Genomic DNA, 26,045 nt, shown 5'->3' on the forward strand with positions numbered 1-26,045 from the left:
AAGTGGTTGGCATGTTAGGAAGGGCATCCAGCCATAGAAAGCAAGTCAAATCGACCTAGGCCCTGGTGGCAGCTCTCCCATGTGCCCCAGCTGTGATCGAACCGTCCAACCCATGCCAGCATGGGAAGCAGACATTAAAGGAAGGAAGGTGATGATGATGATGGTGTGTGTAATAGTAGGGATCTCAACAATTGTGTTCTTGACTAAAAGGTGACTGAGGAGAAATACCAGTGATATCCTCAATCTATCATCCAGTCAGTAGAACAAGGAATGCAATATTAACTAGTTCAATGATATCAAGTGTGCCGTAACTCCAGTGTATGTTGCAGCACATGCTGTATACAGTGTAATACATTTATGAACAAATGAATAGCCATGCTATGGAGCTATGGTACATAATTTTAATAAAATCTGCACTATATTCATATTCTTTTACTGGGGTTGACGTAATCAACTCATCCCTTCCCCACAAAAAAATTGCTGCCCTTGTGGCAAAATTTGAAACCATTATTATTATCATCATCATCATCATCGAAGACATCACACATGATGTTGTAGAGTGAAGATATTGTGTCTACTCGGGGTTTGTATTGTCTGTCAAGTCACAACAAAGCCCTCAAACAGTACCTTATGCAATATGCTTGTGGTTCCAAGTAAAGCCAATTCAATGCACCATGATTGTTGTGTATTTCTAAAGTTTCCAGATGTTTCTTCATGTTGTGTGGTATTGAAGTCAATACTCCGATGACAGCAAGGACAACCTTATGTTTGACTGTCATAGCTGTCAAATCTTATGTTTGACTGTCATAGCTGTCAAATCTTATGTTTGACTGTCATAGCTGTCAAATCTTGGTGATCTCAGTTATTATTATTATTATCATCACTTAAAGTGGCAAGTTGTCAGAATTGTTAGCGTGTTGGATGAAATGCTTTGTGGTATTTCACCCATCACCACATTCTAAGTTCAAATTCCATCAAGGTTGACTGTCTTTCATCATTTTGGGGTTGATAAATTAAGAACCTGTGAAACACTGCAGTTGATGTAATCAACTTGTCCCCTCCCCACAAATTTCAGGCCTTGTGCCTAGAGTAGAATGGAAAATTATTATTATTGTTGTTGTTGTTGTTATTAAGGCGGTGAACTGGCAGAATCATTAGCATGCCGGCCGTAATACTTCATGACATTTCATCTGTCTTTACGTTCTGAGTTCAAAATCTGCCGAGGTTAACTTTGTCTTTCATCCTCTTGGGGTCGAGAAATTAAGTGTATATATATATATATATATATATATATGTATATATATATGTATATATGTATTATCCCTTACTTCAGTTAGATAAAGTGTAGCTCCTGCCGCTTCTACTATTGTTGATTATACCACAATTCCTTTAGCTTTAATTGTTTCCTTCCAATTTCAGATTTATAGATAACCTCTGTGCCCAGCGGCGACAACAACAAGAAAAGCTAGCTGAGAAAATTATGGAAGAAGCCAAACAAAGGCAGGCTGAGTTAGCTGCCTCTGGTGTCATAACAAATGGGACAACATCACAGCCTGGTAAGTGAAATTAGACACACAAGGTGCATTCCAGAAGTTTCGAGACTTTTTTCGGAGTAGTTCAGTAACTCTCAGCAGTTATTGTAGTGTTACTGTATCTTCACTGTGCATCTAATAAGCTGACCTGCCAACTTTTGTTATTCCAGATTGAAGGAGGAGAGAATTGTAACAGGCACTTTGAACACATCCTGCTGAACACTGCTTGTCACAGTTGTTTGCAGAATGCAGTCAGGGTGTGAGGACAATTTGGAAACTTGGAATAAAATCTTGTGTTAAATTGGTCAAAAATGCTACAGAAGCTTATTAAATGCACCTGACTGCTTTGTGAATTAATTTGTATGAAGCAAGCAATTGTTTTTCACTGACACAAGAGTCCAAACTGTCAACAAAAAGTTCTTTGTGGGAATTTTAAGGGAGTTCATCACAAAAGGCCAAAGCACCTGCACCAAGACAATGCAACAGTCCACAGGTTCCATCTTCATCATCTTCCAGTCATGCTTAATGCATTCTCTCCAGTCTGTTCTGTCTGCCATTGCACCTGGTCGGTCTTCTCAGGTGCACTCAGAGCCCTCACTCAGTTGCTCCATGTAGGTGTGATGTGATCTCCCAACATTTGCATACCCATACTTCGGTTCCGAAACAAGAACCTTGCTGAGGATCTCGTCCTTTGCTCTCCAGCAATGTCCAGCAAATCTTCTTTCTCTGATGACGTAATGTTGGTTGTAAATTACCGTTGGGAAGTTCTTTCATAGGGTGTTATCTCGAGATGTCCAGAGACGCTCAAAGCATTTTTGTATAAGTTCTATCAATTTTCTTTTCAAGATGCTTTGTTAGAGTCTATGTTGTACATTCATAAAACAGAACTGCCTGAAACAACTGCCTGAAAGAAATTACATTTCAAATTCAATGGAAACTTAGATTTCCAGACCATTGATAGTTTCTTTAACACTCCCCAGGCTTTTCCAATTTGGACATGAACATCACTTGTGGACAGTTCTTTGCAATTATACTTCCAAGGTATGTGAACTCATCAACATTTTTCAAGAATTTTCCAGATGTGGAATTAATGTTGCTACTCTAGTTCTACATCCTATATTCTGTCTTGTCCACATTGACACAGAGACCAACACTTCTAGCAGCAGTTTCAAGGCTGTGCAAAGAGACTCTGCATCACAAACATCTTCTGCTAATAGTGCCAAATCATCAGCATAGTCAGTGTCTGTGGTGGTCATGGTTGGAAAACATCCATATTTGGCTGGTTGAAGAGCCTTTGTCCTTCATTACATTCATATATGTGCAAAGACTATAATCTAGACATACAGTGAACAAGTAGGGTACCAAGGTGTCACCCTGGAAGACACCAGCCACTATGTCAATTCTGTGTCAGCATCTGGGGAACAAACTATAGGCTGAGTATTTCTAGACAACATCATGATGGCATTGACAGTTTCCTTTAGGATATTGTGTGCAAGAAGTATTTCTTCCATTTCCCCTCTGCGTATCAAGTCAAAGCCCATAAAAGTCAAGAAATAGGAGGACTGCTTTCAGGTTTCTCACATGAATTCCTCCAGGGCTAATGTTGATCTATTTGTTAGAAAGCTATTCTGGTTTTTTCTCAAGATTTTTTTCAGTCTCTGCTCAGATTGAGTTGCATGGCACATTGTTAACTTTAGCTGATATGTAAGAGTAATCCCTCTGTAGCTTTTGGTGACACTAAAATCTCTCTTCTTTGGAAATGAGAGGATACATTCTCCACTCCATTTTTTCTGTATGGATTTGATGGTACACAGCATTACAGAGTTAAAGAAGAATGTCATTAAATTTCCCTGTTTTTCAAACTTTTGTCTAAAAAAGATGTCTTTCTGTTCTTCACCCATTTTATGACTGCCTCCCGTTCACCCATAGAAAACTCCCCAAGTTGAGAATGAAGGATTTGGTAATTTCAGGTGCTATACCAACTAGGTTCTTAAAGTAATCTTTGTTTAGTTTAAGCCATTCAACTTCACTTGCTGGTTTGAGTTTGGATTTTGGGGAGTTCTTTCTTCCACTTACTTCCATCCTGGTGACCCCTGCTTTACAGAGATGGGCATTGAAACTATTTGTTGCCTTCCCTATAGTCCAGACCTTGTTCCTTATGACTTTCGATTGTCCCCCCAAGCTGAAAGAGATGAAGGAGGCTGTGACAAAGGTCCTGGACACCTTCCCTTTGGAGGACTTTCACAGGGCCTGCATGAATTGGCTGGGGTGTTGTAACAAGGGCACTGAAGTCAGATGATCCTACTTTGAAGGAGTTTTGTACCTCTTTTGAATCAGTAAAAGTCTCAAAACTTCAGGAATGCATCTTGTACATAAGCTGTTTAATGTTTCTTTATCTTTAGAGTCCAACAACTAGATCTCGTAGTTACACAACCGATATTCACTGATCAACCTACATCTGATGTTTATCCTTTACTTCCAAATCACTAAATAGTTGATATGTAACAACTATATTGACTGGTCAGCTAGTTTCTATGACAACTAACAACAGATTTGGATTTGGTGTTTATCTTTAGCAAGATGATATTTCCCCGTGACTGGAGATGTTTCCATGCATGATTGGAAACAAAAGATGTCAGTGCAGCGACCGTCATGCAATGTCAAGACAACTAAACACACCTTTAAGTGCCTCCTGGTTGTGTGGTGAAGAAGCTTGTTTCTGAACCATTTGCCCCACCACCACCACCACTGCCTGCATGGCAGCTTAAGCAAGTCTTCTTCTACAACAGACCCAACCAGCCTAAAACTTGTGAGTGCATCTGGTAAATGTAAACTGAAAGAAGCCTATTGCATGCATGTATGTTCCAGGTTCAGTCCCACTGCATGGCACCTTGGGCAAGTGTCTTCTACTATAGCCTCAGGCCAACCAAAGCCTTGTGAGTGCATTTGGTAGACGGAAACTGAAAGAAGCCTGTCGTATATATATATATATATATATATATCTTTATATATAAAAGTGAGGTTGTGTGTCTGTCTCCTACGATTTAGATTCCTAACTACTCCCACATTTTGCAGTGCAGTTTAACCAAAACCGGGTATCTTATAGTCGTGATTCATATTGAGCCCTTCTGGGTATTAGCGCGCGTCTACGATGAGTCTACAATTAAAAAAAAAATTTACCATCAATTTTTCCCATTTTTAATGCATTTTTGGCATATATAAGGGAAGTAACTCTCTAAAAATTTATTATTAAATCTCAGAACGTAAAAAGCTACAGTAACACCCTACCTTTGTGGTTAGCCATATTGAGATGGCTATTATACTTTACATCTCTAAAAATGCTTATATAGTTATTTCCCTTACAAACCCGAGCAACGCCGGGCGATACTGCTAGTATATATATAAAGGAGATAGTCTGGATTTGGATAAAAACTATTTATTTAGTACTTTCATCCATTTTAGGGATTCATTATGATGACTGGCTGCTTTTTCTTAATATACAAACTCTGTACATTACTTCAAACAATCTCTACTTACATATGTATATGCATATGTGTGTGTATGTATATATATATGTATCATCATCATCGTTTAACGTCCGCTTTCCATGCTAGCATTGGTTGGACGATTTGACTGAGGATTGGCAAACCAGATGGTGGCACCAGGCTTCAATCTTGATCTGGCAGAGTTTCTACAGCTGGATGTCTTTCCTAACGCCAACCACTCCGAGAGTGTAGTGGGTGCTTTTACTTGCCACCGGCACGGGGGCCAGTCAGTTGGTACTGGCAACGACCTCGCTTGAATCTTTTACACATGCCACTAGCACAGGTGCCAGTAAGGCGACGCTGGTAGTGATCATACTCGAATGGTGTCTTTTATGTGCCACCGGCATGGAGGCCAGATAGCCGCTCTGGCAATGATCATATATATGTGTAGCCTTTTCTTGACCTCATGTAATGGTTGTAAATGAACATCACCATCATACTTGTGGGGTTGTTTGCTTCCCTCCATGAGAAATATATCTGGTCATGGAGAAACAGGAAGGGCATCTAATTGTAGAAAATCTGCTGCAACAACTTCCATTTGACCCATGCAAGCATCAAAAATTGAATGTTGAAGGGACTAATCGTCTCCCACTGAAATTGTTGGTCTTTCACTCAAATTACAAAGAATTATTATTATTATTATTACGGTGGTGAGCTGGCAGAATCCTTAGCACAGTGGAGTCGATGTAATGACTTTTATTCTCTACAACCCCCCACCCCCGCACACCCAACTTGCTGGCCTTGTGCCAAGACGTGGAATCGTGGTTGTTGCCACATCTAATGCTTTATTTATACTTTTTTCCCTTTCAGTTTCTCGGTCAGCATCTGCCAATTCTTTACCTAAATTACCAACATCCCAGTCTTACTCTCATTCCTTACCTGGTTCCGTTATGCAAATGCCCCCTACTTCTCTGCAGTCCCCTACAAATCAGCCGCCAGCCTGTAATGGTGGAGGTGCAGGAGGAGGAGTAGCCGTAACCGGAGCAGCTGGAAATGCATCTTCCTCCGCTGGCAGTACACCCCAGGCAGAGCCGAAAACTGGCTTCTTTTCTCGGATATTTGGAAACAAGTTGCAGTTATCCACCCCAGATGTTAACAGTCAAGCAGGTAAGAACTGAAGAATGTTATTCTATATCTGTGTCCTTGCAATTTCCTTTTTGCTTCATTGGTATTGTTGTTTTACCATCCATGGAGTTTATTGAAGCAGATATTTTGTGCTGTTTCTGTTGCTAGCTCCAACCGGTTTCCTAGCAACGTAATATCCCCCCCCCCGGCCGGATATTTTTTTTTTTTGCTGATCATTGTATGGCTGTAACACTCATTTACAGCTGTCATGCAAAGTTGAGACCAATTGACACAAACACACACACATGCACAATGGGCTTCTTTCTGTTTCCATCTACCAACTCTATTCACCCATGATACCAGGGAATGAACCTGAAACTCTGTGGTTGGGAAGCAACCACACAGCCACACCTGAATCATTTCATGTTCAAATTTTCTAGCTGGAGTATAAGACGATATCCTCATGTTATCTTTTGGAAATGAGGATAAGATTAACAGGGGCCCCCTTAAACACCATCATTACAACCACCAGGCACTTGTTTTGTTGGCTGATTTCCACCTCCCACACAAAGAAATGTAGTCCTTTATCCGTTATGTCTCCTTATGAAGAAGAGTGACTTGTAGAAATGGTACAGTTAGAATTTAGCATTTAGTGACATCCCTTAACATTCTGAAGTGAAGGGATGTAATGAGGTCAACTTAACCTCCCATCCTTCCTGTGGCTGTAATATTCCCCAATGGCCAAACGTATTTCACAGAAGATTGAAAATAAAGGGCACAGCTTGTTTGATGGTGACACAACTATCACATGATGCCAAAACAAGGAAACAAGCGCGCACACACACACCTATATGATAGACTTCTTTCAGTTTCTGTCAACCAAATCCACTGAGACTTCAAGTTAGCCTTGACTGGAGTGGAAAAAAACTTGTCCAAGTTGTCATGCAGTGAGACTGAACCTGAGAATCTGTGGTTGTGAAGCAGAAATGTTAGCCTCCTCCTTTTAAGTCAAATAAACAATAAAAAATATTCTTTGCTATCTTCAAAGTCCATTTTGTGATTACTGTCACCATTCAGTTTTTATTTTCAAGAATGATTTTTTTGTGACTTTTTTCTTTTTTATCGACAAAAGCTGTGGAAGTTAATGTTGAAAAGGCTGTGAAAAGTGTTGAGGAATTTATTCCAGATGGTGAAGAACTGGACAGTAGCTTTCTGGATGATACGAAGGATCATCGAATGACTGCTTCATGTAATCCAGCTAATAAAGACAAGGAAAGTGACAGGTAATCACATTTTGTCAATTCTTTTTTCTTTCTCTCCCATCCATACATTTCCTGATGGTTTTATTTTCACCATTTTTTAAAAAAGAACTTCATCTAAAACCAAACCAAACAGCACAGACTTGATGATGCAGTTAAGGAGTTTTGATTCTAATCACCAAAGTTTTGTTTCAATCCCATGGTACAGCATCTTTGACAAGTGATCAGATCAAGCTATAGTGTGTGGAACTGGGCTGATGGAAACTGTAGGCAATCTCATGAATGGGTCTACTTTGGTGCCTTTTATTTGAGTCCACTCTTATTGCAAGTATTCAGACCAAGTCTCTGGTTTGAGCATAAGTCAACATCTTGAAACACTGCAACCCATGAGGCATAATTTCTTCTGTCATGCCACACTCTCCAACAGTTTCAGAGGTCCTGTCCTTATGTCTATGAATAAGTGTTAGTTGTATCAATCGACCAGACCACCAGATCTTGTTATACACTGCTGGTCACAATGCGCTTCCAGTTTTGTCTTTATTGTCCTGTTCTTTTCCACCTTGACCAAAATTGTTTGACTAAATCCCCTTTCCATTATTGTCGAAGCCTTCCAAGTAGTTTTTCCAATTTCTTAGATAGCACTTGTCAACTGCACAAGTCCGCCTGTTGCCCATGAACCTTGCAACATGCCCAGCCCAACAAAACTTGGACTTTCAGTACTCTGCAATCACACCATTCACTCCAACTCATTTCAAATGTGTTGTCTTCGTGATATTTCTAGTATGGACCTATCATTGGCCCCTTGCATCGTAGCCAATCGATGTTCTTTAGCTTATATTGTTTTTAAGCATGGTTCAAGAAGGTAAGTACTTGCAGGGGGCAGACAAGCACTTTAGTTAGTCAACAGTAATAGTTACAACTGTGATAAGGGTGCAGATACAGTTGATCAACTACAAAGTTCACTTCACAAACACAAAGCCATAGGTTTAATCCCACTGCATGTGACATCTTGGTCAAGTGTTCTCTGCTATAGCCTTGGTCAGCCCTTGCTTTCTCGGTGACCAGAAACTGTGGAAGGCCACCAGATGAACTGAACTCAATGCTGCTCCATCACATAATGTGTTTTGCTAATTCTAGCCGAGGATTATCTTATTATTGTTATCGGAGACAAGGCAGCAAGCTGCCAGAATCGTGAGCATCCTGAACAAAATGCTTAGCAGCATTTCTTCCAGCTCAGAAGTAATGTCCAGAGTTCAGACTTTGCCAAGGTCAACTTTTAACCTTTTAGGGCCAATAAAATAAGGTGTCAGTGAAGTACTGGGCTTCATGTAATTGACTGATCCCTACCTAAAATAGCTAACCTGATGCAAAAATTTGAAGCCATTATTATTATCATTATTATTATTATTAAGATGGCGAACTGGCAGAACCATTTGAGTATCAAATAAAAATGTTTAGCAGTATTTCTTGTGGTTCTTTATGTCCTGAGTTCAAACTCTGCTGACGTTGACTGTACCTTTCATATTTTGGGGGTTGATAAAACAAAGTATCAGTAAAGTAGCAAGGTTGATGTAACTGACTTAACTCAGTCTCTCTAAAATAGCTAAAACCTGCTAAAATTTGAAACACTTATCAAAGGCTTATAAGTATCTGTGGAATATCCGACCACTTTCCACTATGATTCACGTCAAGCTAAGTGAAATCGTAATTGTGGCCAATGCTGGTGGCACATGAAAGGCACCTGTGCCAGTGACATGTAAAAGACACCTGGTACACTGTGGAATGGTTGGCATTAGGAAGAGCATCAAGCCGTAGAAGCCCAGTGAAATCAGACTGAAGCCTGGTGCTGCAGCTGTCTGGCTTACCAGTTCCAGTCAAACCGTCCAACCCATACCAACATGGAAAACAGATACTAAATGATGATGATGATGATGATTCAATGTAGAAATTCTTTTTGTTGCTTGAACATTTTAAATTGTTGTTGTTGAAAGTCCCTCCTGGGGTGTCCCTTTGACTTAACTACAATGTCTGCCTGTCTGTTTCAGTGATGAAGACTACAGTGGCAATCCTATGGTAGCGGGTTTCCAAGATGACCTTGACTCTGAGGATGAAGTCACTCTGAAGAACGCTGGTGACAACAGCAAGCTCCCCATCATGCCAAACCTTGACCTCTCCAGTGATGAAGACATTCTCATTGTTCCAGTTGCGTCCAAGAAGCTCTCTCTCTCTGCCAGCAAGGACAACACCAACGACAGCAAGAAGTCGACCAATTCCTCCTCTTCCAACTCTTCTACAACTTTCTCACAGAAGGCCAACCGGAAACTTTCTTCAGAATCAGAGCCTGACATCTCTGATAAAGTCCAAATTGCAGGTAAAACAATCAAAGAGCCGAGAAACGATGAGGAGCAACATTCGGAAGATAACGAAGATGCATCACAACCTCATGTGGCCCAGGATATTGAAGATATCAGCGAAGATGAGAACTCAAATGATATGCCCAACAGTCTAACACAGAGTTCAGCAGAGGTATTTATGATTTGTGTGTGTGTGTCCTCTTGTTTTTTTTTTATTTTATATATTTGGTTTGCTTTATTTTTTATTATAATTTCTATTCATTGATTTATCGATGCCTCAGTTCCATGCCTCAGTTCCATGCCTCAGTTCCATGTCTCAGTTCCATGCCTCAGTTCCATGTCTCAGTTCCATGTCTCAGTTCCATGTCTCAGTTCCATGTCTCAGTTCCATGCCTCAGTTCCATGTCTCAGTTCCATCCCATAGCTTAGAGACACAACACTTTCCTCAATAATAATAATGAAATTATTGTATACAGTGCTCAGGTGCACCACAACTTGTCAGAAAGTGCATATAAAGTATATGCAGTGATGTGCAAATGTCTGGGAAGTGAACAGTGTATGAGTCAGATACATGCTTGCATGTGTATGGAGGGGAGAAAATCAGGTGTAGTGTTGGCAAATCTCAGGAAGCATGGAAGTTTTGAAGGATGCTTGAACTCTTCCAAGTATTGGTGCCATCTGAATAGCTTCTCAGAAGTTTGGTATTTGTAGCTTTTGGTGGCCCCTTTTTTTTCTTTATGACTGACAGATTTTGCTTTTCCAATCTCAAAACAATTCCAGGGTCACAGGGAATGGGATTTTTATGATACTCCTATCGAATGTGACCAAATGTGGTTTATTCTGCAACATAATCTTTTTTATGGTCCACACACTTCTTCTGTCGGTGTCACAGTGCTTGGACCCCATTGGTGAAGAAGCTTTCATTCTGATGGTCAAAAAAGTCATCAACAGCAGGTGTGACATCATCAAACATGTCATCAGAAAAACACAAATTTCACATCATGCAAAGTAAACACAGCAATGTCACTCAGCCCCATGAAGGTCACTGTGCATGCAACCATGTGCTGCCATCTGTTTGTGTGCTACAGAACTAGTTCGGGAATATTTTGACACCACCTCGTATACACACACACACACACATAGACATACACGTGTGTTTGTATGTATACAGGTATATATATTTGTGTATACCAGCATAAAATTGTATGTCTGGTTCCATCTCTGTGGACACAGGCAAAAGGTCAAACCTTTTCAGAGATGGGAGATGAATGAGAGGTAAATTAAATGCCAGGTTAAAATTAGTATTGGGGTGGGGGGTCAATATGATCCACCCCTAAAACTTTTGAAGATACTGTCCCTTGTCCAATGAACTGAAAACCAAAAAATACTGACTTTTATAAATATGCACCCCATAACCTGTTAGGTCTTTGATTTAGCAGTTATTGATTGATTAACTAGATTAATTACTAAGCAGATATTGATTTGTGTTAAACTCGATCTCATTTGTTATATCTGTTGTGTGTGGGTGGGTTAGGGTTAGGGGGATAAGCAGTAATGAAATTACATGATGGTTTTGAGTCTGTGATTTTGTATTGATCTCAGAATGAATGGTGGTGATGATGATGATGATGATATTGGTATTAAATATGATAACATGCTGATCACTGAAAAATAATGATGGTGATACCAATTGATAAACATAATAAAAGTCATTACTATCATCATCATCATCATCGTAGACGTTCCTGATATATCAAGGACTGAAGCAATAAAGAGTTATTCAGGCACTCAACTACGACTCCGCTGCATCTTAGAGCAGAAACAATCCTAAACTAATGAAGATCATAAGATTATCATTTATTCCTTTATTAAATCTCTTTCGTACACATGCATATATATATATACATATATATATATATATACATACATATATATATATATATATATATATATATATATATATATATATATATATATATATATATATATATGTATATATAGATATAGTTAGGTAGATTGATAGGTTATGTTAAAATAATGTTTTTTATTGTAAAATGCTTCCAAGAATAACAATTGAGCATTTTCTGATGGTGTGTCTCTATCCTGGTAGGATTCAAACACCATGTTCTAATGTGGGGAACCATAGAGCTGTGCCAGCCATTACACCAAAGTGATACTACAATCCCTGACCATCTAAACTAAGTAGCTGCACACACACACACACACACACACACCACACACACACACACACACACACACCATATTGTAATGCCTTTACTTATCCCTTTCCATATCTATTTTCTGTTCCCATCTTCAGATCCCAGGAAGTCACTCGATCCCATCAATAGATTTAACATACGAAGATCTTAGTGTTTTGGAGAAAGGATTTAATTCTTCAGCAAGTAAGTAATTAAAAAGATTTTACACTTCTTGAAAGTTTGTCCCCTCATTAATTTGTGTCCAATAATAATTGCTGATGTTTCAAATACGATGCTGTTAATGGAAAGAAAATGAGAAAATGGTAAGCTTGGATGAACTCTGAGGATTCTCTACAATTGAACAATGTTATTAAGCAATTATAATCTCTAGCAGTTATTGCTTGGCTTACACTAGAATTTAAGCATGTGTGTGTGTGTGTGTGTGCGTGCGTGCACCCACCCACCCTTCTATCCTGCTAGTTACTAATGAAATATATTCTTTGCCTCTCATCATTTCACAGTCAATGGAATAAGTACGGGTGGGGCTGGTGTAATTGACTTGTGCCCCGCCCAGAAATTACTGGCCTTGTGCTTATATCATTGTCATCCACTTTCCATTCTGGCATGGGTTGAACGGTTTGACTGAGGAGGACTGGCAAGCTGGGAGGCTGCACCAAGCTTCAATCTGATCTGGCAAAGTTTCTACAGCTGGATGCCCTTCCTTATGCCAACCACTCCAAGAGTGTAAGTGGGTGCTCTTACGTGCCACCGGCACAAAAACCATAGAGGGAATTATTAATATTATTAATAAGATTATTAATATTATTATTATTATTAAGACAATGAGCTGGTAGAATCGTTCTTAGAAACTGCTTAACAGCATTTTTTGTTCCAGCTCTTTATAATCTGAGTTCAAATTTCACCAAGGTTAACTTTGTCTTTCATCCTTTTCAGGTTAATATGAATAAGTAGCCATCAAGTTTTGAGGCTGATGTTACTGACCAATCCCCTTCCCCCACCAAATTGCTACCCGTGTGCCAATTATTATTATTATTATTATCAACGTTATTATTATTATTATTATTATTATTATTATTGTTGTTGTTGTTATCGTTATCATTATCATTATTATTATTATCATTATTATTGTTATTGTTATTATTATTATTATTATTATTATCATTATTGTTATTATTATTATTATTAAGCAGCCCGATGTCTTCCTTGTAGTAGTCAGCGGGTTGCCTCCCCTTATTCGAATAAATTAGGTTTAATAAAATAATTTTCTGAAATAGTTGCTTCCTTATCTCTCTCTCTCTCTCTCGCACGCACAGAAACTGTTTCCATCTTCTGACCAACAATAAGATTACATTTTTCCCCTTTCTCTTCCTCTCATGTTTGTTTTTCTTTTTCTAAACCACTTCATACATCTGCTTCCACTTCAGATGCCGACTCTTCCATTTGGACACCTGGAGATACAGACCACGACTCTGTAACGAGTGAGAAGAAAAAAAAGAAGAAGAAAAAGGATAAAGACAAAGTATGTATCCTTTGCTTATAGAATTTTTTCATTGATTTTTGTTTTATTTTAAACAAAATCCTGGCCTTTGTTTCACTGGTCAATCAGCGTTCACCTGGCCTTTGTTTCACTGGTCAATCAGCATTCACCTGGCCTTTGTTTCACTGGTCAATCAGCATTCACCTGGCCTTTGTTTCACTGGTCAATCAGCATTCACCTGGCCTTTGTTTCACTGGTCAATCAGCATTCACCTGGCCTTTGTTTCACTGGTCAATCAGCATTCACCTGGCCTTTGTTTCACTGGTCAATCAACATTCACCTGGCCTTTGTTTCACTGGTCAATCAACATTCACCTGGCCTTTGTTTCACTGGTCAATCAGCGTTCACCTGCATTTTGTAAACTGTTTTTCCTTCTTTTCTTTTTTGCATTTGCAATGTTATCAGAATTAATTGTAGGGAGACTGGTTGAGTGGATTTGGAGTCAGGTCACAGCTTCCAGCTCAGGGTTTGTGAGTTCAGATTCACTGTTGATGTTTTGTTGTTTCTGGACATAAAACTTCTTATTGTATCTACTTAACCATGAGAAACATGTTAGAGATCTTTTCAAACACAGGTAAAGCATCTATGGTGGTGCCACCTATAAATCACCTGTACCAGTGCTAGGTGAAAAGCACACTGTATGTTCTATGGAGTGGTTGGCATTAGGAATGGACATCCAGCCATAGAAACCATGCCAAAATAGGCAATTGAAGCCTGGTACAGCTCTCCAGCCCGCCAGCTCTTGTCTAACTGTCCAACCCATGCCAGCATGGAAAACAGACGTTAAATAATGTTGATGATTATAAGAAAGAAAGAAAGAATAACTGTTCATCATTTGAGGTCATTAAAAAAGGAAATTCTGAAGTGCGTGGACAGACTCGGGAGACTGAAAGGGATGTCGTTGATGAGGTTTTGAATGATGTGAGTCAGAGTGGAGAATGGTGAGAAAAGGACTCTGACAAACCAGCTCGTTGGTTGATTGATTGATGTTGATTCAACAAGTAATTGATTGCTTAATTAGCTAACTAATAATAATAACATCAAGTGGAACCAATGCGTATTTCTTACTTGTTTCAATCATTAAACTATGGCAATGCTGGGGCAAGTGTCTCCTCCTTATAGCCTTGGGCCAATCAAGGCCTTGTCAGTGGATTTGGTAGATAAAATCTGAAAGAAACTTGTCCTGTTATGTGTGTGTGTGTGTGTGTCAGAGGACGCACACATGCATGTGTATATGTGTTTTGTTTGTGTGTGTTGCCTTGTCTTGATGTCAGGTGAAGGCTGTAAAGGAGCATCACCGTCATACAAGCAGTGTCCTATGTTTCCAGTCTTCCATAGGAAAGCATGTTTGACTATGAGGAAATATGACCTTGCTTGGAAACAGGTGAGGTTTGGTGATTTGGAAGGGCATTCAACCATGGCAAACCTGATGAAGCAAATTTCGTCCAACCCATGTAAGGATGGAAAAGTGTATATTAAGGGATGAGGATTAATTTTTTTCTTTTTTTTTTTCTTTCTTTTTGGTAAAATTTTATAGGATGAAGAAAAGTCAAGTAAAAAATCCAAAAAGAAAAAAGAAAAAGGTCGAGAGTTGAGTGGAAGCAAGGAAAGTAGCAGCAGCAGCAGTGGCAGCAGCAAAGTGAAGAAGAAAAGCAAAAAATCCAAAGAAAACCAGAAAGAACTTGGACAACTGGAAGCTTTTCTTGTAGAAGATAATGTCACTGAAGAGTTGACGCCAAGACCAACCGCGTACACTGGGGGGGAAGATTACGAGTCTCTTTGAATCTGGGCAGCCGAGAAGATGGATGAAAACTACTTCAGACTAATTTTTAGGAAGATTTTGATAATCCATATCTTATCTCCCCTCCCACCACCCTCGTATCAGCTGATAACAAGATGTCTGTACAAATATATACATATATGATGCAAATTTTATAAATGATAGTTAATATATGTAATATATAATGTGTATATAAAAAGAAACCATATATAATGTAATTAGATATGTATTTATGATGTATATATCATAAATATATATGTATATACCTATATGCATATATATATATATATATGTAAATACCTGTATCTATACATGTGTATGTGTGTATACACTTATATACATATATGTATACTTATATGGATATATATGTGTGTGTGTATGTATATATGTATGTATGTATATATATATATATATATATATATACACACACACATATGTACATGCAATTTTTTTATTAAATGCATGTAAACTCAAATGACTGATCAGAACCGAAATGGGGAGCACTGAGTCTCTGGTCTTCATGAATTTCCTCAGTTTCCTGGCTAAACAACTTTTCTGGGCTTACAGTCATCTGACTTAAATGGTGTATACTTCTGTATGTGTCCAAACATATATTATGTGTATACACACACACACACACACACACGTTCATATGCATATAGACATTATATGAATCATACGAGAGAGAGAAGAATTATTTCACCTTGACTGCCATGATTTACAAATAAAACTTTCAAAGATAATTCAGACATGCTGACATTATTTCTAATGTGGAGGTTGATGGGAGAGAAGAGAAAAAACTTACAAGTTAACAAAAGAAGATTAAAAAAAAACAGAAAAAGGATTCAAAAGTTGAACTGTACCCTTTTTTTTTCTTTTTAAATATTTTAAAATTTTAATTTTTTATGTTATTTTTTTTTGTTTATTTTCCTCCCCCCAAGTGTGGTATGTGAAGAAAGCCTGTCTGTATCAATGTGTTTCTATCGCAGCATGAATAAATGTGTCAGTATGTATGTGTACATGTCCATGTATAAAAGGATTAATTAAAGCTAGAATGAGCTTTATTACCAATAAACAAGTTTGTTGTTTTTTATATTTTTTGTTTTTACTTGTTGAGTGAACAAATTCCCCTTTGCATTTTCTACTGGTCAGGGTTGGACACAGCAAGGGTGATGGTGAGCATAGAGATTTGTAGGAGACAAATGCCTTGGTGGAGGTGACATCAGCTCAACCTGATGCGAGGAGCAAAGACCATTTTAGTAGTAGTAGTAGTAGTAGTAGTAGTAGTAGTAGTAGTAGTAGTAGAAAAAACAAAGTGAGGGCCAGAGGGTCACTTTATGCCAATCCATCAGGTTACTCTTTTGGGGTGCAGATATGAAGGAGCGAAGGCAGAACAATGTGATTTCTAGCTGTATCCATTTTTTAAACGTTTAACATTTAAACTGGCGAAATCCTGCTAAAATACTTTACCTGTTTTATGTTCAAACTATCCAGATTGGGTCTTTCATGCTTATCCTACAATGTCATTCCAAAACTATACAACTACATCATCAAAATCTTGAAGGTACAAAATAATGCTTGATTAATTCAAAACGATGTTAATAAATAAGAATTATAATTTGAATGCTAAAGGAATAAAGATTCTTTTAAGACCACCCTGCATGAGACCACCCTGCATGAGACCACCCTGCATGAGACCACCTCTGATTTCCAGAATATAAACTTAATATCATATTTTCAAAGGATCTGAATTAAAACATTCTGTCAAAATTTCATGTTTATTTTTGGTCTAACATTGCCAGCTGAAGAATGCCAAAGACATTTCATTAAATCTTATAAGTTTAAGTCACAACACAACTTCAGACGAAAAAAAAGACTTTCACTATAACGACAGGTTGCTGTTGTTGATTGAGAAATTCCATGAGAGAGAGAGAGAGAGAGAGAGAGAGAGAGAGAGAGTGTGTGTTAAAAGCTCTTTTGACACTAACTTGCCTGAGTTCATTTCTGATTCTGAAATCTAAAGCCTACTTTTAAGGAATTCATATTCAGATTATTGAAGGAAGATGTGTGTGGACCAGAAAGGGGTCTCTGTTGGAAAATAAACCTCCTTTCATCACATTTATGAGAGTATCTCAGTCAGCCTATGAACTTTTCAGCCAACCCTCAGTTTTTAGACTCAAGCATTAGTCAATATCCTCAATCTCAGTGCTTGACTAGATTTCAGTTTTAAGATGCATGGCCCATTGGTTAAAGCATCAGGCTCCAATCAAGAGATGGTGAGTTCGATTCCTAGATCAGGCTGTATGTTGTGTTCTTGAGCCAGGCACTTTATTTTTATGTTGTTCCAGTTCACACAGCAGTAGAAATGAGTTGCAATGCCACTGGTGCCAAGATGTATCCGCCCTTGCCTTTCCCTTGGGTGACATCAACACGTGGAGCGGGAAAGCTGATATGCATGGGTGACTGCTGGTCTTCCATTAACAACCTTGTCCAGACTTGTACTTCAGAGGGTAACTTTCTAGGTGCAATCTCATGGTCATTCATGACCGAAGGGAGCCTTGACCCTTTAGCTTTAATCCCAGAAAGATTCAGAAAATACAAGTTAAAATTCTATGAACACTAGTATACTTTTGTTTTCCAACTCTGAAAGTTGGAAAAGCAAAGTTGAAACTGGGACAGAAAGAGCGAAAGGAAATTTTGCAAAACACTCTAATGATTAATTCTGCTAATTCACCGTAAAGAATAATAATGTATGAAGCGAGAAATTTAGAAGGAAAGAACAGCCAGTTATATGGATCCATGCTTGGCTAGTATTTTATTTAATTGATCCTGGAAGGAGAAAAAGTGGATTTAACCATAGCAGGATTTGAACTGAGAACGTAAAGAGCTGGAACTGAATACCACAAGACATTCTGTCTGATGCTTTAATGATTCTACCAATTTACAATACTCAGCCATAACACAGCTTATAACCAACCAAATATTCTCATTCTGCAAATGGTGGCATCGTAAGACTTGACATGTCAGATTCCAGTGAGGTTATGCCAACTTTTAGCATCTTTACAGAAGAATCATAGTTTTCTGAGAGATCTCCTGGCAAATAGACATCTGGAACAAAACAAAAACTGTATCACAAAGATAGACATTGTTGGAAACGAGAAAATACTTTGATCCTTCCACCCACCCACACACCACCCAACAGCTAATAAAGCTCTACAAAGCACAGATAACCAAACAAACACCACCACTACCACACACACACTCCCACATCCTAAATTGGCTTCTAGAGAAAGGTCACTAATTAGTATGAAGTCACTCATTAGCGTATTTCAACAGATGCGTTGCATCCCGTTTCTTTATTGTCCTGCAGTGGTCTCCGTCCTAAACCTACCCAAAACTGAACACATCCCAGGTTAACCTTCCTCAGAATTAAACACCCTCAACATTCAACATGCTCTGAATTAGACACAAAATTAAATACCATTTTCCTTGCATTCATTTCAGTCATTAGACTTTGGCCATGCTGGGGCACCACTTTGAAGAATTTTAGTTGAACAAATCAACCCCAATAGTTATGTTTCTTTAAGCCTAGTACTTATTCTATCAGTCTCTTTTTCTGATCTGCTAAGTTATGAAGTTGTAAACACACTAACTCCAGTTGGCAAGTGGCAGTGAGGGACAAACAAAGACACACACACACACACACATATATATAAATATATATATATGTGTGTGTGTGTATGTATGTATGTATATAGATAGATAGATATATAAACAATTGCAGCATGGAAGGTGTTTATAAGCCATTTAAGAAACACAGAATCCGTTAGATTCACTTTAACATTTAAATTTAATGCCAAAATATTTTCGTCACTTTGAGACCGCGACTTCTTCACTGACAAAAGTTCAAGAGATGCAGCACAGAGTTTTGTCAGTGAACAGGTTGCGGTCTCAAAGCGACGGAATATTTTGACAAATTAAATTTAAATGTTAAAGTGAATCTAACAGATTTTGTGTTTCTTAAATAGCTTATAAACACCTTCTATGCTGCAATTGTTTTCATTCCAGCACATGATCTCAGATCAGGTCACTTGCTATGCAAGTACTTCTCCGTAATATATATGTGTGTGTATATATATGAATATACTAGCAGAGATACCTGGCATTGCCCGTGTCACATGCAATAGACTTTTCTGTTATATTTTCTGTAATGAACTGGAATACCTATGTTTCAAATTTCATCAACATTGCAGATGAGGGTTATTTCCCTCTTTACACACCCAAACAAAATTGTAAACTAGAGAAGTTCAATTGTTGAGAATCTTTTTAACTTAGGTCTTATTGTTTGGATTTCTTTGAAATAGGAAATATATGTTCACTGGGTTTGTAAAAGAGAGCAAAGCTACAGGAAAGCAAAAGACGAATGATCACAATAAGCAGTCAGCTACCCTACCCTAATTGTTACCACTCCCAATGTAGGATTCCTCACCATCCAGGTGACAGGTACAGCCATAAGATGCATTACGAATCTATAGCAATTGGAAGGGCGTGACCCTTCTAAATGGCTACGAGATATTTATTTCTCCTAGCTGGTGGGGGAGCGGGAGTGTGGTGGTCTTATTCAGGAAAAACTTGGATGTGCAGGTAAGTGTAGTCTTTCTGAACTCAGAACCAGTAGCCTGGTCATTTTGGGTGTAACATATGTAAGTAAACAATCCTTCAGATTGGTAGCTGTCTATGCACTGAAACAAGGTAGACAGGCTGGCTTTTCCCGGGACCTGAAGAACTTAGTGGCGTCAAAATCTCTAGTTGTACTAGGAGACTTTAACACTATTCTCTACGCACAGGTGGATAGTGTTGGCTCAACAAATAGAAGGGGAAACCCTGTCTCAAAAAGGCTACTAGAAAGCTATAATCTAGTCGACCGTTATAGACTGGATGAACCGCTCATTCCACCGTGGACTAATAACGACGGTTCACTCAGATCTTATATAGACTAGACAGGATATTCATTAGGGATAGAGATAGGAATACGTTTAGTTGTCCACACTTTTATTGTGTCTCCTACATGAATCACAAGTTTGTGACATGTAGGGTGTACCTAGATAAGTGTCATAGACAGGAACCAGGGTACTGGAAGATTGACGAGTCTATTTTGACTTGTAAAACCTTCCATGCCCGGGTTAAGGAGTTAGTATAGAGGGCATTAACTGGTGCCATTATTAATAATAGGTGGTGGTGTGCCCACAAACAAGCCATCCGTTCTGAGTCTATTAGATTTAGCAAATAGTAAAGTCTAGATAAGAAGGGGCTTTAACTAAGGAATTAGATGAGGCCATGGAGTCCGGCTCTGCATCCAGAGTGGTGGTGACAAAAGCAGTTTTGTATCGACATCTCAAAGCCAAACACAAAGGGTGTAGGGTCAGAGCTAAACTTCGTTCAGTGGAGAGAAAGGGTATTAATGTTGCCGGATGGGGGTGTCGTGTGGAGAGTCAGAGAGGCAGAGAAGCCTCTATCAAGTCTTTAACAGATGAACATGGGCGTTCGATGGAAGAGCAGGAGGAGATGCAAAAGGCTTTCACCGGCATTTCACTCAGTTGTTCATGATTGTGACAGGGACAAATCGCCGGGGCTGGATGGTCAACCCTATGAATTTTATTGTAGCATGCCAGACTTGTTCATACACTTGCTGGCCTGTGTCTACACTAACTGGCAGCAGAATGGGAGGATTCCCAGCTCTGTGAGTCAGTGATGCTGATCAGAAAAGACCTGAGCAAGGGGGACCATATTAGTAATTTTAGGCCCATAACTCTACTTAATATACAGTTAAAGATTTTGACCAAGGTACTAGCTAAGAGGTTGGCGCATGTCATGGAGAAACTTGTCGGGAGGGCCAAGAAAGTTGGGGGTGAACGACCCTGATTAATTTCAACCATAGTAAAGTAGTACGGTGTAACCAGTGGACTTTACAGCCAAGGTTTAAACTTTTTTAAATTATCTATATTTAAATACATCATCATGGGTTCATAAATGAGTTTTCAAAACTCATTTATGAACCCATGAACACTTTTTATTTGTAATGTCCTGTATTGTCCTCTCTATGTCCTATAAGTATTATCATAATAAAGAGTATATCTCTAGCAGACGAGGTGTCCAGTACTGGGGAGTAGCAGAAACAGCCCGAAATTAGGACTGGTCTACCGGTCCTGTCGCTAGGAGATGACAGGGGTTCGTCAGCCTGCTTGCAATTTTATTGGATGCAGCTGTGCATCGTTAACCAGCTAGAGGAGATGCCTTCTTGGGGTTAAAATATTGCAGTATAGTCCAACGGACAGCCATGTTAAAGTGGCTATGAATATTACTTGTCAGTACAACTACTGCGTTGATCTGTTAGAGAGATTTTAGAACTAGCATTTTTGCTTATTGTGCTGTATTAGTATGAAGAGATGTTCTTGTGTTGCAGTCAATACATCTAGAATCAGTGGAGGCGCAATGGCCCAGTGGTTAGGGCAGCGGACTCGCAGTCATAGGATCGCGGTTTCGATTCCCAGACCGGGCGTTGTGAGTGTTTATTGAGCAAAAACACCTAAAGCTCCACGAGGCTCCGGCAGGGGATGGTGATGATCCCTGCTGTACTCTTTCACCACAACTTTCTCTCACTCTTACTTCCTGTTTCTGTTGTACCTGTATTTCAAAGGGCCGGCCTTGTCACTCTCTGTGTCACGCTGAATATCCCCGAGAACTACGTTAAGAGTACACGTGTCTGTGGAGTGCTCAGCCACTTACACGTTAATTTCACAAGCAGTCTGTTCCATTGATTCAGATCAACCGGAACCCTCGTCGTCGTAACCGACGGAGTGCTTCCATCCACATTTAGAATCAGTAAAGTGTAAGAGGTGTAATCGGATATGCAAGAAAATTGTCTGTTCAAAGTTTAACACTTGGGTTGGTATTGACATATTAAACAAATATTCAGGTGCCGTGTCATTTCTTCTTTGATATTCTTGGCTGAATAAGCAGCCGTTAAAATAGCTGTAGAGAGTGTGCAATTCTAAGCCTGACCCAGAACACTCTGCAATTGATGAGAGTGGAGAACATCATAAAGGCTCGGACGTCTATGACACTGCGAAATTGGCTGAATTTATAGGCTGTGCTCATGGAAAGTTCCAGATGAGCTAAAGAACTATCACACGAACAACAACCATTGATTTGACCAGATATCGGTTTCACACATGATCAACCCATAATGGAACTGTGATTTGAAATTTGTTTGTGGCAAAACGCAGGATCTCATTCATGCTACACTCATGTGTTCGTTCATTATGGAAAAATTGTGACACTATTTTTAGTAAAAGAAATCATTATTCTTGGTGAGGGAATTGGAAAAATAAGAGAAAATGTTCAGCAGATATTATCGTATGACAAGATCCACCACCACCACCACTTTTTTTTTTGGTAAATTTACCCTTCTTTGTTTCCTAGAATTCTTAATATTAGCTGAATTTTAGGCATTCAGTCACATTCTGAGCTCGAAGCCCACCATGGTCAACTTTGTTATTTTGCCGTTCGTCCCTTAAGCACTTCGTAAAATAAATAGTCAAACTACTGAGGTTCATATAATTGACTTATACTTCCTCCCAAAATGCGCAGCCTGTTACAAAAGTAGAACAATTTTTTAAGGAAGGAAAATATTTTTAGTAAAAAGATGACGTCATCAGGAATTATCTGTGTCAAGGGAGAGCACTCCGCATTGACGTTGACGCTAAAATGGCCGCCGTGAAAGATATTTTCGTCTCGCGATCCGCGTTGGAGACAATCCGACGCCTGGAGAAGGAGGACGGACTCGGATTACTCATCGGAGAGGACAGCATAGACTTCATAAAAGTTTGGAAATGTACCAGATTGAGCGAAAGGGTTCAAGAAGATGCCATGAAGACGTGTCAACTTCTGCCAGGTGGCTTAACTGCACTCGGACTGTACAGTGTTTCGTCTGCTCCCACCGCCTCCTCCGCGACTGGAAACGATTCGGAGGACAGCAACGACCCTCTTTCCTCTGTTATAAGTGTTTTGATGAATTTTCTGAAAGTTAAGTATTTTTTACTGTTAAATTATGACGATACTAACCCGCACAGTTCTGCGATGTTTTTGTATTCGTGTATCGCGGGCGACGTGAAGCGAACGAGGAGCGAGTGGACAGCTGTTGCCGAAGAAGGGAACCTGAAGGACGAACACGTTCGTTTCAGGCTCAAAACCCAGTTGCCTTTGAGCTTTAAGTACGATCCCAAGTCGGATAAATTAATTAAAACCATCAGAACCGAAGTGGAACACTTGTGTCAATTGGTCGGTTCCCCGTCGACTGTGTTTCATATAAACGACAGCAAATTGTTGCTGTCGCCGGATTCGATGAGCAACAACGAAGTCGAGGAAGACGAAGATTGTGAACAGCAATACTGGAAAAGTTATGAATCGAACGAAATGTGCAGAGACATCGTTAAATACATCGAAACAGATGAAGAGAATTTTATTACCATGCCCAAATCGAAAAAGAAAAATGCAGGCAGTTTAAATCGTTCTATTTCTGTTAGTATGTACACATCGACATTTTGTAATACAGATCCTAAACGGACACCGTCTTGTGCTCCTCTCATCCATCAAGAAATGGGAGAATTTCTTCAAGTTTCTGTACCTTTGAAGATAGATGCTATAGCTTATGTTTCTTTGAATTGTCCAATAAGCAAAGTGGCTTCAATTCTCGCCACTGCCGTGTGTCGCCAGATTCTTGCGGCTGAACTTTGCATTACCGAAAACAGACAAGGTTCAACTTTTTCCATACCTCAAACATATCATATCCAACTACCTCAGTCGACGTTTATTGTTTCTGTCACATATCCAGAAGACGTCGAGGAAAATACACTGGAATATCAAAGGAAGTGTCTTCATCAACTTTTTTGTCTCCCTCTTACTAAGCCATGTTTCCGAAAAACTAATGCCTATATTTTTCCTGAAGATGTTGCACCCAGAAACAGTTACTTAATCAACCCTCATGTTAGCTTGCTATCAGCAGCCAAAAGTGCAACACAGCACGTTGTACAAGGTCGCTGCAGCTATCACCATTATATGCAAGATAACTGTGATGACAATAAATGGGGTTGTGCATATAGATCTCTACAAACCCTGATATCTTGGTTTCGACTTCAAGGCTATACTTCTGCTCCAGTCCCAACTCATCGCCAAATTCAGCAAGCTCTTGTAGACATAGGCGATAAACAGCCACCGTTTGTTGGCAGCCGTCAGTGGATCGGTTCTCTTGAAGTGAGTTTCTGTTTAGAACATCTGATTGGAGTCCAAAGTCGAATCATGAACGTCTCCTCAGGTGCTGAAATGTCAAATTATGGCAGAGAACTTTCAATGCATTTTGATTCTGTTGGAACTCCAATTATGATAGGTGGGGGTGTCCTTGCCCACACAATCATTGGAGTTGATTACAATGAAGTGACTGGAAATATGAAATTTCTTATTCTTGATCCCCACTATACAGGGGAAGAAGACCTTCAGTACATTCTAAACAAGGGCTGGTGTGGTTGGAAAGGACCTAACTTTTGGGATAAGAATGCTCATTATAATCTTTGTATGCCTCAGAGACCAAAAGTTATCTAATGAACTTTAGTTTTGCCTTTTCTATTGGAAGCAACAAAATGACAGAATCATGTATTTGATTTTAATTGATTTTACTAAAAACTTTATTGGACAAAATAAAATAAAATTCTCTATATTTTTTAGTTTTCAAATATTATAAAAAAGAATTCACCAGTGTAAGAAATATTTTATTGTTATTTGTTTTTATTGTTATTTAATCCTAGGTCTACCCTGATCCATCAGGCCTATGATAAAAGTGACTCCAGACTGGACCACCCTGTCTTTTTATATACCTAATACCGCATTATCCAATGCCTTCTTCCATTTTTTTTAAGACACTTGGGTACCTTCTGAAGAAGAATTGTTTGCTCTCTTTAACAGGTTAAACAACCATGTAGGCTAATGATTCTTAATGTGGGTGACATTGCCCCATTAAGGGCATTGTGAGCTCACAAAGGAGCAGTAAATGTCAAGGTGACACTATAGGTGGAATTGTGTATTTAGAGGGGTTATCATTTTCTTAAATATTATATTTTAACCCTTTAGCAAGCCAAATATCCGACCTGTTTTAGGTTCAGATCCTGCCTGTCACACCTCCCCTACAATGTTATTCTAAAAATACACAACCCAGTTACATCATCAAAATCTCAAAGCTGCGAGACAATGCATGATTAATTCAAAACAATGTGAATAAATAAACATCACATGTCACCGAATAAGCGGAATGCTGAAGGGTGAAGCACATTTTCCAGAATATCTTGGATGAGATGAAAATATGCATCTGACATTGTGTTATCAGTGGCCAGGAACATGACAGATGTGATCACATTTATATAAGTCCTTGCCTTTAGTAATTTAAATTAGGTGCACTAATTCACATAAATATCTAAAGAGGCACAAGAAGCTAGATATGTATAACAAAATATGAATAATAAACCACTGTACAAAATTAACCAGTTTGATTAAAAGAATCTGTTGCTTTTATATATCTTTGTTCCTTTCCTTTTCTTTTCTTTTTTAAGTGCCATTCCTAGAAAGGGGTTACTGAGCTATAAAAGGTTGAAAAACCTTGATGTAGAAGTTTCCCCCTCTACATTGGGATTAAAAGCATTGGGCTG

At 38.9% G+C, this 26,045-nt stretch overlaps 2 protein-coding genes across 4 annotated transcripts in view; both read left to right on the forward strand.

Moving 5' to 3' along the window:
* LOC115223245 (rab-like protein 6) overlaps positions 1-15,524 on the forward strand; it is a 64,153-nt gene extending 48,629 nt beyond the window's left edge. The window contains exons 8-14 of one of the 3 annotated variants that reach the window (XM_036512251.1): positions 1,420-1,556; positions 5,888-6,180; positions 7,268-7,425; positions 9,447-9,927; positions 12,073-12,157; positions 13,399-13,493; positions 15,049-15,524. In XM_036512251.1, coding sequence (XP_036368144.1) covers positions 1,420-1,556; positions 5,888-6,180; positions 7,268-7,425; positions 9,447-9,927; positions 12,073-12,157; positions 13,399-13,493; positions 15,049-15,294 — 1,495 coding nt within the window. In that variant the 3' untranslated portion in view covers positions 15,295-15,524. Of the gene's footprint in view, positions 1-1,419; positions 1,557-5,887; positions 6,185-7,267; positions 7,426-9,446; positions 9,928-12,072; positions 12,158-13,398; positions 13,494-15,048 lie in introns of all 3 variants that reach the window. The other 2 variants (XM_029793742.2, XM_029793743.2) reach the window with 2 other exon arrangements.
* Positions 15,525-23,026: 7,502 nt separating this feature from the next.
* Positions 23,027-25,817, forward strand: LOC115223257 (ufm1-specific protease 2-like). Its single transcript, XM_029793759.2, has one exon. It carries the CDS (start codon positions 23,059-23,061, stop codon positions 24,946-24,948), a length of 1,890 nt encoding a protein of 629 aa, XP_029649619.1. The 5' UTR covers positions 23,027-23,058; the 3' UTR covers positions 24,949-25,817.
* The last annotated feature ends 228 nt before the right edge of the window (positions 25,818-26,045 follow it).

The sequence above is a fragment of the Octopus sinensis genome, linkage group LG22 (assembly GCF_006345805.1).
Source record: "Octopus sinensis linkage group LG22, ASM634580v1, whole genome shotgun sequence".
Classification (NCBI taxonomy): domain Eukaryota; kingdom Metazoa; phylum Mollusca; class Cephalopoda; order Octopoda; family Octopodidae; genus Octopus; species Octopus sinensis.

Coding starts and splice junctions, on each gene's coding strand:
- LOC115223257 (XM_029793759.2), top strand. CDS start 23,059: ATGGCCGCCGTGAAAGATATTTTCGTCTCGCGATCCGCGTTGGAGACA.